At 37.9% G+C, this 17,176-nt stretch overlaps 1 protein-coding gene across 5 annotated transcripts in view; it reads left to right on the plus strand.

Moving 5' to 3' along the window:
• ZFX (zinc finger protein X-linked) overlaps positions 1-14,298 on the plus strand; it is a 57,406-nt gene extending 43,108 nt beyond the window's left edge. For 4 of the 5 annotated variants that reach the window (XM_082610410.1, XM_082610411.1, XM_082610412.1 and 1 more), the window contains 5 exons: positions 6,097-6,246; positions 6,467-6,610; positions 7,081-7,233; positions 7,773-7,913; positions 8,766-14,298. In XM_082610410.1, coding sequence (XP_082466536.1) covers positions 6,097-6,246; positions 6,467-6,610; positions 7,081-7,233; positions 7,773-7,913; positions 8,766-9,949 — 1,772 coding nt within the window. In that variant the 3' untranslated portion in view covers positions 9,950-14,298. The remainder of the gene's footprint in view (positions 1-6,096; positions 6,247-6,466; positions 6,611-7,080; positions 7,234-7,772; positions 7,914-8,765) is intronic. The other variant, XM_082610414.1, reaches the window with a different exon arrangement.
• The last annotated feature ends 2,878 nt before the right edge of the window (positions 14,299-17,176 follow it).

Here is a 17,176-nt window from a genome sequence, read left to right on the forward strand (position 1 = left end):
CTCAACCACTGCGCCACCAGGGAAGCCCTATAGTTTTTCTTTTGATTGGATTTTGGTTTAGAGGTTAAAAAAAAAATTGAAGTGATTAGGTAGTAAGATGACTGTTGGACTCATCAGAGTAAGTTAGAATAGGCTCTTGGTTCAGAGAACCAAATTCTCTCTTCAGCAGCAATACTGAGGTATGGTTTTATGAAAAGGCTTGGTTTCCCACCTAGACATCAATCCTAACATTTATAACCTGGCACTCTTGTTAAACCTTTAGAAAAGATATGTGTATTCAGGCTGTCCCTTGAAGTAACTTATTTAGGAAGTAAAATCGTCTTTATTTTTCTTTCAAATTAAGAAAATAATCTGTTTCAAGATCTATCAGGTAGCTTCCGGTTCTGAAAGGCTGGGGTTTACTGACTGATCCATGTCCTCCTTGTGGGTACTGGTCATATAAAGACTTCAAGCTTAATTAGACTTTGTTGTTGAGACTGATTATGCCCTTATAGCACGGGTTTTCTTTCTTTCTTTCTTTCTTTTTTTTTTTTTTTTTTTTTTTTGTGGTACGCGGGCCTCTCACTGTTGCGGCCTCTCCCATTGCGGAGCGCAGGCTCAGCGGCCATGGCTCACGGGCCCAGCCACTCTGCGGCATGTGGGATCTTCCCGGACCGGGGCACGAACCCGTGTCCCCTGCATCGGCAGGCGGACTCTCAACCACTGCGCCACCAGGGAAGCCGGAGGTTTTCTTTCTTAATTGTTTGTGCCATCTAAGAAATACACTATCAAGTTTGACTTACTTCTCTGTCCAGGTTTTTTTCTTTGAGTTCTTCTTTTTCCAGTGACTCCCCTCTTGAAGCTTTCTGTCTTTCTGATCCATTCTGGATTAGTTGCGTTTTAGGCTTACTATAATGCAGACATTTTTCTAAAGTTTTCCTTTTCTCATTTCCTGAGACTAGTCCACTGTTTTCTGGATCCCTATGCCATGTTCTTCCTTGATTTACTCCCTTATTTTACTGGGCCACATATTGAAATAACTTCCTAAGGAGTCTAGATTTGTATACTAAAAATATTTTTTCTTTTCTACCCTTTAAGTTGATTGATGACTTGGTTAGGTACAGAAGTCTAGGTTGAAGTGAATTTTCCCTGAGAATTTGTGGTGGCATGTTTCATTGTCATCCAGCATTTGGTTTAGAAGCCTGATGCCATTTTGATTCTCATTGCTTTGTAGATGTTTCTTTTTCTTCTGGAAGTTTTAAAGATCATCTCTTTATCCCTGTTGGTCTGAAATATCATAGGGTTTTGTTTAGTTAGGTGTGGGTCTTTTTTCTTTTCATTTCTCTTTTTAATATTTATTTGTTTATTTGGCTGCGCCGGGTGTTAGTTGCAGCACACGGGATCTTCGTTGCGGCATGTGGGATCTAGTTCCCAGACCAGGGATCGAACCCAGGCCCCCTGCATTGGGAGCGCAGAGTCTTACTCACTGGACCACCAGGGAAGTCCTGTGGGTCTTTTTTCATGTGTTGTGTTATCATGCATAGTGAGCCCTTTGAAGATTCATGTTCTTCAGCTCTCTGAAATATTATTTTATTTAATATCAATATATTGCAAGATGAATTAAATATATAGTTTCTAAATTGCGCCAACCACATTTCAAGTGCTCAGTAGTCACATGTGGCTAGTGCAGATATATGGAACATTTCCATCATCGCAGAAAGTTCTCTTGGTTAGCACTGACCTGAAGGCTCAGTGAAATTGCAAACATGATCTCTTAAAACTCAGAGAAGAGATACAAAGTTTCACAAAATGTATTACAAGACAATAGAGGCAGAAAACAAACTGACAGAATTCAGAAAGAAATTGAAAATATGTAAGAGAAAGTAAAAGAAAGGAAAAATATGATCAAGATAAAAGCTACCACAGAAACAACTATAAGCATAAATATGCCTCAGTATATAACCAGGGGCAGAGGGACACCTGGCTTTAGAAAATCACAAAAATGAAATGGTTAAAAAAAGAGAGATATAAATGATTATGGAGAAGATGGATAGATATGGAATACAGATAAAGGAGACAAATGCACATAAGTGAAATTCCAGAAGAAGGGAATAACTGATGAATTAGAAAAATATTTATAATGGAAGGAATTTTTCTGAAATAAAGATTGGACTCTTCAAGGAACTTTCCTGAAATAAAGATTGAATATTTCTTTCAAGAAGTTGACAGAATGATAAAACCACTAAGTCATAATCACAGTGATGTTTAGTGAACTTTGGGGATAAAGTATTATAGGGACATCCACACAGAAATACTCAGTGCTAGAAGACAGTGGAACAATCTCTACAAAGTTCTGAGAAAATGTAACTTAAGAATACAGTACGCCTATATTTTGCTATAGTTTTGCTATTGCTAATGAGATCGTTGATAAGCCAAATTTTTCTTCAGCTTTCAAGTTTAAAATACCAGATGAGGGGGCTTCCCTGGTGGTGCAGTGGTTGGGAGTCCGCCTGCCGATGCGGGGGACGCGGGTTCGTGACCCAGTCTGGGAGGATCCCGCGTGCCGCGGGGTGGCTGGGCCCGTGGGCCGTGGCTGCTTTGCGTGCGCATCCGGAGCCTGTGCTCCAAGACGGGAGAGGTCACAACGGTGGGAGGCCCACGTACCGCAAAACAAAACAAAACAAAACAAAAAAACCCAGATGAGATGTAAAGATGATTATTACATAAGGCTTGAGGAAACTGTGATGCCAATTTTTTTTTAATAGAAAAAACTGGGAAGAAAATTTAGTAACTAATGATGCAATATCTGGTTAGTGAGACTATTGGTGATTTTTTTTAATACTAAATTTTATACAGTGAACATATATTTCTTCAAAAATCAAAAGATGAGAATAGAGGTCTGAGTTCTAAAGACAAGTACCTCTTCACTCTCTCTCCCACCCCTCACTTATTTACTGACGGGGCAAATCACATATCATCTCAGAGCTTTCCTTTCTTTATCTGGAAAAGGTAAGAATCAAATGAAATACAAGTACATAGAAATGCTAAGGAAATTGAAAAGTACATAGAAATGCTAAGGAAATTGCAAAATGCTATGCAAATGGTAGTTATTATTAGAGGTGGCCTTAATTTCCAGAAATCATGCTCTTCTATTTTGGAAAGGGCTTATTCTGAAGCTTTAGTTCTTCATTACAGCATTAGAAAAAGGAACTTAATGCAGAAATCATATGTATGATGACTCAGTTTTATCAAAGCCTTCTTTGTCTGTTTTTAGAAATTCATTTTTAATGGTAACTTTAAAATCACGGTGAAATTTTTAGTACTTAACAGGACCACCAAAATGTTGTGTTTTTTTAAAAAAAACAAATCACTTCTGTAATATATTTCATATTCAGAATAATTTCATAGGTTGAGTTAGTGGGACACATTCTCAAGGTGAAAATCTGAAGGTGAATTCTACTTTTGTCTAATAATAGAATAGCTTTGCTAGGCTTTGGTAAGTCTGTATATTTCAGATGTGTTTCCCACACATGTATGAAAGCAAACAGAAATGTCTTACTCTAAGTTACAGGTAAATGCATGACATTTTGCAAGCTCCAAAATGATTGGATTTTGGTCATCAGAGGTTTTATCTTATGAGTACCAACAAACTCAACATGTGCAAAAACAGCTAGCCTGACTTTGTTCTTTGTAAACACAAGGACATTTGATTTTCCAGTACATGTTAGAATCAGTTTTGACAAACCTTGCCAAAAGAGGCCAAGCTTCATCAACAATATCAAACTATTCAGAGATGAGTTCTCTGAAGACATACAGATTTATTCAGGACTCTCCTGCTAGTTTGGTGAGATCTTCAGCCTTCTAATGCCATCTCAGTTTGAAGTTCCAAAGCCACCTTTAAGAAAATAACAGTGGCCCTGTCAGCTGGGTATGTCATAGAAATATTTAGCTTTGAAAAAGGGTAAGTACACATCAGGCCAGAAATAAGGACATAATGTCGATTCTTTCCCTGTACAAATCATTTTTATAAAGCATAGTCAAGATACTTGAATTTAGGTAGCTATATTCAGTTCAGGGAACCTCTCTTTGTTCTTAAAAACCGCAGAGAATTTAACCAGCTGGTCTCTTTGAACCTTCATATCGGTAAGCTTGTTCTGGATCAGCTCATTTTCTCTAGCTTCCCAAGCTCTTAACTCATCTGCCATTCTCCTTCTGGTGACCAAGGCCCTTACCTCCTGTTTCATATCCACAGTTGAAGCCACCAGCCATGAATTCTTCCAACTTTCTGCATTACAGTCTTCCTTTCCCTTCTCTAAACACAACATAAGCTTCATTCTCATCCATGTTTACCTTCTCAGGTCTCAGAAGGATAGCGTATTTCTCCTCCTATTTAAGGAAAATTCCTTCATCTTTATGCCTCGTTTCATCTTCTCCCTGTTCTTCTGAGATCTTGATCCCAAAATTTCACCAGGTTCTCTGGCTTCAGCCTCTCACTTTTTATTGTATTTTCTCTCACAGACTGAGCATACTCGAGTATTTTTAATCAATTAAACAGAAAAGTCCTTGATCCTGCAATGCATTCTAGTTTCTACCCTTTGTTCTCCATTTTTAAGTTGGACTTTTTGAAGAAATTCACACCTTCCATTGAATCCTCAACCCACTCTAATCTGACCATATATAGCCTTCACTACACTGCTCTTCAGCAGGAACACCAGTGACTTCCAGGTTACTGTTGTCAGTGCAGACATTCCCCTTTGACTTGTGTGCATGCTGCATTATTGCCATGGGCCTTACTAGGATTCTTGGAACTTCTAAGTCCCTAGCTTCCTTTATGACCTTCCACCAACCTGTGCAGCTTTCCCTTCTCAGGTTCCTTTGTGAACTCTTCTCTTGTCCCTCCCTTAAACCATGACATTCCCTAGGATGTCCTCAGTCCACTCTTTCCTCATACTGCAGGTTCTCACTGTGTGATCTCAAGGCTTAGTTAACATGGATCCGATGGCTCCCAAATCTGTGGGTCAGCCTTCAGCTTTCAGATTTGAGTATCTAGCAGCTGACTTCACATCTCAGTCATTCCTTGAATCATTGATTCATCAGTATTCTGAGTGTCTGCTATCACCAGACTCTGTCTTAAAAGACTGAATAATGAAAATACAGATTCTGCTCTATCAGTGGGAAAGACGGAGGCATCACACCCCTAGTGACAACACAGTGAATCGTATACTCTGCGAGAAACAAGCAGAAGGTTCTGTGGTCACAGAGGAATAGGGACAGGCACTTGCTCTTAGAGCTTTTAGGGATGTTACCCTTGGACCTTAAGTTAATTAATTAAACATGCAGAAGAGAGATACTTTCTCTAATTTCCTTCCATTTCTTCCCCCAGTCATTCAGTCACCCATATCAGAAACCCCATGGTTATCCTTGGCTCCTTTTGTCATGTTCACTTTTCAGTTGGGCACCAGGTTCTGTGATTTCAGTCCTAAGATACGACTCAAGTGTAGCCCTCTTCCCCATCCATACTACCTCTGTCCTAATTTTTGAGGCCTTGTCACCTGTTACCTGCATTATTGCAGTAGAATCAAAAGTGATATCTCTGCTTTATGTTTTGATCCCTTTGAATCCACCTTTCTCAAGGCCAGCATGGTGTAGCAGAAATGGTGATCTGACCTTGTCACTGCTCTGCCTAAGAGTCTCCCACCATCTACAGCAGAAGTTCTCAAACTGCTGATCAGAATCCCTGGGGCAGGGTTCCTCTAAATCTGTCTATCAGGCCCCACCCCTGCTAATTCTGATTCTGTAGAACTGCTTGGCGAGGGCCTGTGTTTTTAAGTTTGCTGAGAGATTGTGACACCTTACCAGACCGAAAAACCTCCTGCCTACCAGGGTCAAGCATGAGCCCCTCTGCCTGGTTGTACGAAAGCCCTCTGTGACCCGGCTCTAGCTTAGCAGTCAGCCACGTTTCTCACCATGTGCTGCATGTCTACTTGTTTAGGTAAAATCATCCAATTTTATGTGAATCAAGTTAGAGATTATATTTGTAAAAAGGGCTTTTGAAAATGGTAACTTTTATTTAAATATCTGCTATTATTATTTGTCATGTATTTCCTGCCTTTTTAGTGGATGATGCTGGCAAAATAGAACACGATGGTTCCTCTGGAATGACCATGGATGCAGAGTCGGAAATCGATCCTTGTAAAGTGGATGGCACTTGCCCTGAAGTCATCAAGGTGTACATTTTTAAAGCTGACCCTGGAGAGGATGACTTAGGTAAGAGGAAACCTTCAGCATAGTATACCTCCTGATCAAACACTTCAACCTAATTATTTTTTGGTGGTTTAAACTGAGAATATTTGTAATCTTTTCTGAAGATAACATTTTAAGCAAGGGTTCCAATATAGCAGTAGAAAAGTATGTAAAATGTAGTAAGTGAAACAGGTGGAAATGAAGTCTTCACATAAATTCTTGGAGCCTTCATCTTGTCTGATAGGTGGCACTGTAGACATTGTGGAGAGTGAGCCTGAGAATGATCATGGAGTTGAACTACTTGATCAAAATAGCAGTATTCGTGTGCCAAGGGAAAAGATGGTTTATATGACTGTCAACGACTCTCAGCAAGAAGATGAAGATTTAAGTAAGTAGGTGGCCTTTTTGTGGGAGAGAATTTTATGTTCCTGTAGCTCTTTTTTTTCCCTTTTCTTTTTTTAAAAAATATGGCCAGTGTCTGAAGGAAACGAGTAGGATTATTGTAGAGATTATTATTCTGCTGTATTTCAAGGGAAACATCAATGACTTATTATGTGTGCTCAGAATGTTGCTTTAAAAACAAATTAAGGAACTATATTCAGTATCCTATAATAAACCATAATGGAAAAGAGTATGGAAAAATAAGATTATTAAAGAAGCACATTATGGTAAAAGCCAAGAAATGTATCATTCATTCAATAAATATTTATTGAGTGCTTACTACGTGAAAGCTATGTTCTAGGTATATAACATGTGAACCTTCTTTCTACTTGTCTATTAACTGAATTCAAGTGAAAATATCTTTTCCTGTGATATCTGTAAACCTGGTCACACAAGTTTCTATAATTTTCTACTCAGATGTTGCAGAAATTGCAGATGAAGTTTATATGGAAGTGATTGTAGGAGAGGAGGATGCTGCTGCCGCAGCGGCAGCCGCTGCCGTGCATGAACAGCAAATCGATGACAATGAAATCAAAACTTTCATGCCAATAGCGTGGGCAGCAGCTTACGGTAAGTCGCGTTGCAGCTCTTGGGATTGAATTGGTTCCTGAACATGAATTCATGATTGAAAACGGTTTCTATGGTCTTAGGTTTCAGAAATCTGAAATACCAGTACCCTGCAAGGGTTATTTGATTTGCATAAGAGTAGAGGAAGATTATAAAGTCTACTTTTTGTCTTTATTTTTAACAGGAATTTCCTTCATGTGTATATTACGTAGAAGGAAGTACTGCAAGAAGTACACAGGCTTTTAAGCTGAAACTTTTCATCTTGATTATATGTGGCCCATGACTTTACAATTTTGGGAGACAACAAGGGAGTCCATGGCCATGGGGCAAAATGCTGACATGTATTTTTTAGATTTGGAAGCTAGGCATTTCCTATGGTCTTGCTATAATAAATGTGGTCATAAAACCCATTACCTAGAATAGGGAATTTCTGTCATTCATGAGTATCATGGCTAACTTTCGTTGTTATAGTTAATAAAGAGTCCCTAATTCTTTATAATTTATAATACTGTATAATTTTGTTTTTTAATGCGCATTGTTAGGTAATAATTCTGATGGAATTGAAAACCGGAATGGCACTGCAAGTGCCCTCTTGCACATAGATGAGTCTGCTGGGCTTGGCAGACTGGCTAAACAAAAACCAAAGAAAAGGAGAAGACCTGATTCCAGGCAGTACCAAACAGGTGAGGGCACATGAGTTCCACAGCGCAGCGTGCTTTGCGAGCTCTCAGATGAACCTCTAGTATGTATCCCCAAAGGTGTTGTGATGACATTTTAGCTGCTAGACCACATAGAGCTTTTGTGTATTGAATTTGAAAATATAATTTTAAGAATTCAGTGATATTCATGAATGATTTCCTTGGATTAAAAAAGGGGGGGCGGATAAAACATGGATGAAAAAATTCAAAACTCGGGTGATTTTTATGTGGATATGAAAAGAAATCCCTCAAATATGTTGGAAGCATTAACTTTTTTAAAAAACCAAATATATTTAAAGAATCTGATTATGTCAGCATAAAGTAGGAATACTTTACAGAGCAGCAAGGCAAGTACTTCAGTTCTTGTGACATATTCTTGTCTATTCTTGTATGCTGATTTGCATATTAAAATTCTGTAGACATATTTAAGCTTTACTGTAAATTGACATAATTTATATTGTTAGAATAACCAAAGCAGAAACTGTGATTATGAAACTTTGTTTTTATCAATAATTTCCCACCAATTTCTCAATTGATAAGCTACAGTCACTAGTTGGTAGAAGTTACGTATTTATTCATTTATTTTTTTTTTTTTAAACTGGAGGGAGTGAGGTTAGTACAGTCATACTGAATGGAGTTTCCAGACCAGGTTCTCTTTTTGATGAGGCTGCCGTATCTCTTATGTTGAAAAATTGTAAAAGGAATGATGCTAAGTAGTAAATAGCCTAACATAGGAGTACTTGCCCAATAATGTTCAGAACACATGCTTTAAATTCTTGAAGAAACCAAAACAGAACTTGGTTTGATCACTCATGCTCCTTTCTTTTCCTTTCTTAGCAATAATTATTGGCCCTGATGGACATCCCTTGACTGTCTATCCTTGCATGATTTGTGGGAAAAAGTTTAAGTCGAGAGGTTTTTTGAAAAGGCACATGAAAAACCATCCTGAACACCTTACCAAGAAGAAGTACCGCTGTACTGACTGTGATTACACTACCAACAAGAAGATAAGTTTACACAACCACCTGGAGAGCCACAAGCTGACCAGCAAGGCAGAGAAGGCCATCGAATGCGACGAATGTGGGAAGCATTTCTCTCACGCTGGGGCTTTGTTTACTCACAAAATGGTGCATAAGGAAAAAGGAGCCAACAAAATGCACAAGTGTAAATTCTGTGAATATGAGACAGCTGAACAAGGGTTGTTGAATCGCCACCTTTTGGCGGTCCACAGCAAGAACTTTCCTCATATATGTGTGGAGTGCGGTAAAGGTTTTCGTCACCCATCAGAGCTCAAAAAGCACATGCGAATCCATACTGGGGAGAAGCCGTACCAATGCCAGTACTGCGAATATAGGTCTGCAGACTCTTCTAACTTGAAAACGCATGTAAAAACTAAGCATAGTAAAGAGATGCCATTCAAGTGTGACATTTGTCTTCTGACTTTCTCAGATACCAAAGAGGTGCAGCAACATGCTCTTATCCACCAAGAAAGCAAAACACACCAGTGTTTGCATTGCGACCACAAGAGTTCGAACTCAAGCGATTTGAAACGACACATAATTTCAGTTCACACAAAGGACTACCCCCATAAGTGTGATATGTGTGATAAAGGCTTTCACAGGCCTTCAGAACTCAAGAAACATGTGGCTGCCCACAAGGGTAAAAAAATGCACCAGTGTAGACATTGTGACTTTAAGATTGCAGATCCGTTCGTTCTAAGTCGCCATATTCTCTCAGTTCACACAAAAGATCTTCCATTTAGGTGTAAGAGATGTAGAAAGGGATTTAGGCAACAGAATGAGCTTAAAAAGCATATGAAGACACACAGTGGTAGGAAAGTATATCAGTGTGAGTACTGTGAGTATAGCACTACAGATGCCTCAGGCTTTAAACGGCACGTTATCTCCATTCATACGAAAGACTATCCCCACCGTTGTGAGTACTGCAAGAAAGGGTTCCGAAGACCTTCAGAAAAGAACCAGCACATAATGCGACATCATAAAGAAGTTGGCCTGCCCTAACAACGCTTCTACAGACTTTTGTAGAGATGTTGGCCTTGAAGCAGAAAATTCATTTTAAAGCCACAGTCTCGTTCACATACAATACTGTATATTGATTTATGCTGTGTACAAATAGAATTATTGCTTCTAGTTGACTTTTATTTTTTACCATTTGTTCAATAGTGTGTTCTGAATTCTATTCAGTTTGTTTAATAAATGGGGAAAAGCAGCAACAAGCAAGTTGCAGCAACAAGCAAGTTGCAGCAACAAGCTTTTAATAAAGTAATCCCTGATTCTATACTGAGTTTTTCTATTTTAGAAGTTTTATATTTATTTAAATATTTACCTTGCTTACCTTGATGGTACTCTTCTAAGACCATTTAACTTAAGGTAATTTTAGATTGGTAACTCTGAAAATACTCATATTGACTTATGTTTTTTTTCCCATAAATTTCTCACAATAAAATTGTCAGAGACATCTACTAATATAAATGGGAGATTTTATGGTCAGGTCTAATTACCCTAACATGGGAGTCATTTACTCATCTTGTTTTAATATTTTCAGACCACATGACAATGAAAGTTTCCATTTGAGCTTTTGTGTCCCTGGCATCGCTGAGTAAAGAGCAGTGGCTGGGTTTGTGCTTACCTTTCGTTTTGTTCAGCAGACAAAATATACTTTTGGGGGTGCTTTCTTTGGAGTATTTACATCTTTTGTCAGCATAGCAAACTTTTAGAAAACTTTATTGAAAAATTTTGCTTGATCCTGTTGTATTTTGTCTTTGCTGCTTTGTGTTGGAATGGTTGTGTGCTACAGATGAGACTTACTGAGGACTGCATTTGGAATCTCCTAGAGGTATTTCGTGGCTCGTAGGATCTTTTGCAACTTTATATATGTAAATGTACCCTGAACTATGTATATGCACATATATATAACATGTATCTGTGTGTATTGCTTATTTTACATATTTATACACACAACCCCAAGTAGTAGTTGTTGAAAATCTATAATGAAAAGTATTAAATTTACAATAACATGAAAGATGCAGGGATGCATGAGAGAGCATTTTGTAAATCATGCTCTTTGGAGAGACTACTCAGGTGAAGAATTAGAAGGAAAATAAGGACACTAGTATTTTTAAAGAGTAAAGGTATTTTCTTTTAAATATCTTTGGTAACTGAAAAATAGAAGTTAAGATGTTTCTAGATAGAATGTTTTCATATAACTTCAGCTCCATGCCTTTATATTTTTCAGAAAAGCTAATGAGAATCCAGACATAACTCCTTCAGTTCTCTCTGAGAAGCCCATGAAGGGATTCTGTGTCCCCAGGTGAGGGGACTAAGGAAGCAGTTGCTCCATGTACCACAGAATGGGTGCTAATTACGACTTACACTGGGCAGGTTCAGCCTGCTCTGTTACTACTTTGTTACAGCTGGCAACCTTTCAAAAACTTAACACTCAAGCTGGCTTTGATTAGAAGATAGAGGTGTGTGTTTTAAGTGCATGAGGAAAATCTGAGGCCTTATTTGGAACATCACCAAGTCTTTCACAGTTTCGTTTTTCTTTGAAAGTTAACACGTTTTAACAGAGAGTTCTGAATCAGAGTCATAAATTCATGAAGTAAACTTGGTTGGTTAGAATTTGGTTATGTTAAGAGGAATTTTGGAGAACTGAAAACAGGTTTTGAGATCCCTTAAATTGGCTGTCGGCACATGAGTATCTGGTACATCACGGGAGATTTTGGAGTTTTCTCCCCACTTGTTAGCTGCCTTGCCACTTTATTATGGTGTTCCATCCCCTTTGTGCTATTAGGTTTTTAGCTTTCCTCTTTCTCTTTGCCGTTGATATTTGTATGTGAGAGTTACATTTATAGGGTTAGAAATCTAATATTTGGTGTTTGGCAAGCCTCTGAAGTGCTAGGTTGATTTAGTCCAGTTCTAAATCAAGTGCTTTAGGCTGGTATAACTCCATCCTGAATGCCAGTCAAAGCCAAGGCATAGGAATGCCTGTGCCCTCTTGGCCCCCATAATGTGCTTTTTTTTTTCTAAAGTAACTTGACCATTGTGTGATTCATTGCCCTGCATTACTATTGAAAGCTCTGTCTGTTTTTTTGTGAGAACCTTTAAAATCTCCCTTAATTTTTATTTTTCCCAGAAATAATGTAAAAGAAAACACTTAAACGAAAGTGGAAATTTATTCATTTTAAAACATCCGTAAAAATTAATACAGAAAATATAACGATTATATTTTTTTAAACGAACTGAAAGATAAAGAACACAACAATTTACACACTTTATATTTCTCTTACCTGGTCTGGAATCATACACAGTTCTTTTCTTTTTAAAGCACAATATTGAAACCTTTAAAAGATATTTATGGGTTTGGTCAAGTGAATATGGTAAAATGTACTTGTCTGTATAAAGAGGAAAAAAATTGTAGTCACTGTTATATACTGACATTAGTTACAACCTAGTTTTAATTCTTAAAACAATTTTGATTAGCAAAGCTAAAAAAATGGTTGTTTCAGTTAAATGTTTTAAAGAGGTACAGATTTTTACAAGGACATAATATAAGTTATTGTTCTGTAGAAATATCCTTAAATATTGTATGTCCCTCCCTCTGTACACTTTGTAAAAAAGGTAAAATACATAAAAAGAAAATCATATAGGGATGTGTGACATTATTGTAATTGTGTACTTGAGAATAACGTGCAAAAATAAAAATCAGAATATTTTCCTGTTAATGTTTAGTCTATTTGATACCAGTACTAAGTTAATGCTTTTTCTTAAGAAAAAAAATGTACAGTTTTTGTAAACCTAATAAACATCAAAAGCAGTGGATTATTTTCATTTCCCCATTTCTTAATTCCTTATATGCAGCAGTGGAATGCAAAATGCTTGATCGCTTTGAATTTTGTGACTTGGATTTAAATACTAATAATATTTCAGTTCTGCGAATTTGCAAGTAACATTTCAGAGAAGTTAAGAGGTGATTGGTGAGTCCTTTGATGAGCATGTCCTTGAAATTCATTTTTTCTTTTATCTTCATAAAGGATTTGTTTTATTAGCATCTGTAATTCCCCTGAGATAAATTTTCCCATGCATAAAGTGGTTTTTGAGAGCACTTATTTCAGCATCCGTCCACAGCCCAGCCCCACAGCAGAAGCCCTGCCCTAGAGTTACTCCTTTGTGCCCAGTTTGGAGGGCTTTAGTAGATGCTAACATACTAGAGAATGATCATTGTTATAATAAAAATCGGAAGTTAGGTAAAAGTTATCAGGACTCAGAAGAAAATAAGGAAATAGATTTGAGTCATCTTTGATTTTTCAAGATGAGATCCTGCAGTTATTTAACTGTTGGAACAAGTGTTTCCCTAATAGTTGAAACACTAAATAATCAAAATTTGAGGTAAACGATCAAGAAAACATGGTGAATGTCACTGTCCAGAGCCATAAAAAAAGGCAAAACCACACCATGCTGAAAAACTTAATTGTAGTAGAACACCTGACATAACATCTTGCTGGTCTGTGATGCCAACCAGTCAGATAGTGTACTGCTCAGTACTCTGGGAACCTCAGTATTAACAATTTCCTTTATTTCTCACAAATTCTAGGATTCATGGAAGGAAAAGCTTGACCAGTTGAAATCTTGAAAGGGTGATAGTTCAGGGCAGTGGTTTTCAAAGCCTGGCAGCAGCGGCAGCATTATAATCACCTGGACTTTGTTAAAGATGCAAATTCTCAGCCCCACCTCAGACTCACTGAATCAGAAACTGGGTGTGGGACCCAGTGATCTGTGTCTTTACACCTCCTCCAAGTGACTGTGATGCATGCTCAAGTTCGGGAAGCACTGTTTTAGAGCACTTGAGGAACTTAAAAGATTACTGGTGCATTCGTTTTTTGTAGTAGACAAGACACACATACACACACACACACACGCACCCAAACCCCAGAAGGAAGCAGTGATGGTGAAATGGGACTCAGTTTATACCTTCACTTTCATATCACTTTAGTCCTTTTGAAATGTTAGCCTGTCAGCCAATAAATATATCTTTTAGTACACATGTAAATAGCCTGTATGTACTTCATAAATCTTGTATGACCTCCCCGAAGTTACATTCCCCAAAGGTAAATAGAAGTCAGAGGAAGATTCACCAAGTGAAAAAGAAGGGCTGAGAAGTGTGTGTTGAATTGGCCCAACATTACTGAAGTAATTCATATCTGAAAAACTATTTTGCCACATTCTGCAGCTGTTTAGATAAGGTCAAGATTAAGTTTGCCCTTTTGGATTTTGTTTTATCTTTTGTGTATGTATTGTTTGCCTTTTTCATAAAACAATTCTTGGATTTGTTATATATTGTTCCTGTTATTTTTGACATCTTTGCTATTGTAAATAAATTCCTATTTTGTTTTAAGTTACCCTAGTGGACTGTTGGCTATAGACAAGGCACACACACACACACACACACACACACACACACACACACGAGGCTTAAATCACACAGTTAATAAATCCCCAACACGGTATAAGCTGGAAGTGATGTGACCCCTTCAGTAGTTCAGCACTTCTGGCACCAATGAAAGTATCATTGTTGCATGTAGATATAGCATCTGCACCTGCTCGGACTTTAAAATCATTTTAATGGCCCCTGAGATGGAAATTCTTAGTCAACCAAGTTGGAAATCAAAGTAAAAAATCAAGAATTATTTTCCTTTACTTGGTTTTTCCTGTTCTCTTGGTCTCTTGTGTTACTTGTGTTGCTGATATTGGTGAACACAAGGGATTTGGCGTTGTAGTGACGTGCTGGTGTTGTAAAGCCACTAAGATAGTTGGCTACAGAAAACCTGCGTAGGACTTTTAGATGGCGTTTATTCATTCATGATGTGAATTACCACAGAAATAACTAAACACATTGATGAAAACGGAATAGTTAACTAGACCTATATTATTTTACTTTTCAAGAGAGGCCAATTTCTGCTTTTCCTTCATGCTTGTGTTTGGCTTTAGATGTAGAGCCCATTTCCTTTTGCCTGAACTTTGAAATAAGGGGAGGTATTCCAAAGCCATCTGATGGGGTTTGGAAGGTTCTAATCACATCTGTCCTCCTCTCTGGTTTCTAACCACATTGAAAATAGAAGAAACCACCCACTGAGTGTGTGACTTCATATAGTAAACCTGGATTGAGAGACCCTAGGAGGGAAATGGATTTCCAGTCTAGGCCCTGACTGATGCAGCCAGTCACGAAGGTGTGGGGCCCACCTTACCCTCTGTGAGCTATAGAGAGACTGCTTGGTCTCCTACCAGAGAAGTGGAGCAAATGGGATCGAAGGGCTGCAGCATCCTCCCCAGCCCTCCCCGGGGGAGGCAGAGGAGAGGTCCCTTATGCCATTCTCAAAAAAAAAAAAAAATAAGGGTTAGTCCAATTCTGGGTTACCCTCTGGCATTGGCCCACTAGCAGAGATCTTTACCTTTGGCCTTGCATATTCGTGTCCGTTTTCCCCCTCTCGAGGTGGTGGTTGTGACAGACTTTCAAAGGTGTAGTTCCTATTTCTCCCAGGGTAGTATGCTTCAGTTTTTCTTCAGAAAAAGTAACTTCTAAAGGGCAAATTTATTTAACTATACAAAGATGGACATCTTGCAAGTTATTTTAATTGCATATTTTCATAACAAAATTTGGAAAAATGATCTGCGATGCCACTTTGCTTTATTAAAGGGCTTGTTCATCTTTGTTCTCTTCCAATCTTAGTCCATACACATAAATCTTCTATGTGTCTTGTAACCACAGCATTGATTCTATGTTCAGCAATTTTCAAACATCAAGTATTTCTGAAACTATTGTTTGACTTAAAAATTTTTTTAATTCACATTCTTTTTGGAGAGAATATGGAAAGTTCAGAATGATACAGAGAAGAAAGTAAAATGCCTTCACCTCTTATCCCATTACCCAGAACATTATTATCCTTTAAAAATTATCTTTACTGAGTTTTATTAGATTTTTCAATTGTAAAATACATGTTATTGTAACTATGAGGTAATCATAGTTAACAGACTGTATGCCTTCCCTTCATGCTCATACAAAACTGTACAAAGATAGATACGTAAAGAGAGCAAGAGGACGTTTGGAGGAATGTAAATTTTTTTGACGAAAATGAGATTATGCATCTTTGCAAGTCACTTAATATATCCTATCCATCCCTTTGGGAAAGTAGACCAAGCTCTATCTCATTCTCTTTCATAGCTGAAAAACTTGCCAGAGATTGTACCCATCATAATATAGTCAACCTAGATACTGTTAGAGAAGAGAGAAATCTATTGATCTTTATATACTTTTCATGGACCCAGCTACTTTACCACGTAATCTTCCCAATACTAATTCGCTTTAGTAGTCTTTTGAATTTGTGTGTGTGCAGTCATATTGCAAAAAGATGTCAATTATTTCCATTTTCTATTTTAGGTTAGCTAGAACTTCTAAAACAATGCTGAATAGTATATATTATAGCAGGCATTTCTGTTACTCCTTTTTAAAATTTTTTAATTAAGATAGTTGACATATTACATTGTATTCGTTTTAACTCCTGCTTTTTTTTTTTTTTTTTTTTTGCGGTACGCGGGCCTCTCACTGTTGTGGCCTCTCCCGTTGCGGAGCACAGGCTCCAGACGCGCAGGCTCAGCGGCCATGGCTCACGGGCCCAGCCGCTCCGCGGCATGTGGGATCTTCCCGGACCGGGGCACGAACCCATGTCCCCTGCATCGGCAGGCGGACTCCCAACCACTGCGCCACCAGGGAAGCCCTAACTCCTGCTTTTAATGGCAATATTTCAGCACTTAACCACTCAGTATAATGTTGGTTTTGGAAAAGTAGTGTTTACCAAGGTTAGTTTCCTTCCACTGTTATTTTACTTAGAGATTTTATTAGGAATGACTAATTAATGTTATCAAATGTCTTTTAGTGACCTATTGATATAATTACTTGATTTTGTTGATGTAATGAAGTATACTGAATTACATGCATGGCTTTTCTAAAGTTAAACCATATTTGCATTTCCAGGATAAAATCATGCTACTTAGGTAATTTTTATTGTTCTTTAAATATATATATATATATATTAATTTATTTGACTGCGCCAGGTCTTGGTTGCGGCATGTGGGATCTAGTTCTCTGACCAGGGATCGAACCTGGGCCCCCTGCATTGGGAGCACGGAGTCTTATCCACTGGACCACCAGGGAAATCCCAGTTCTTTAAATAT

This window comes from Mesoplodon mirus (genome assembly GCF_964341445.2).
Source record: "Mesoplodon mirus genome assembly, chromosome: X".
Taxonomy (NCBI): Eukaryota; Metazoa; Chordata; class Mammalia; order Artiodactyla; family Ziphiidae; genus Mesoplodon; species Mesoplodon mirus.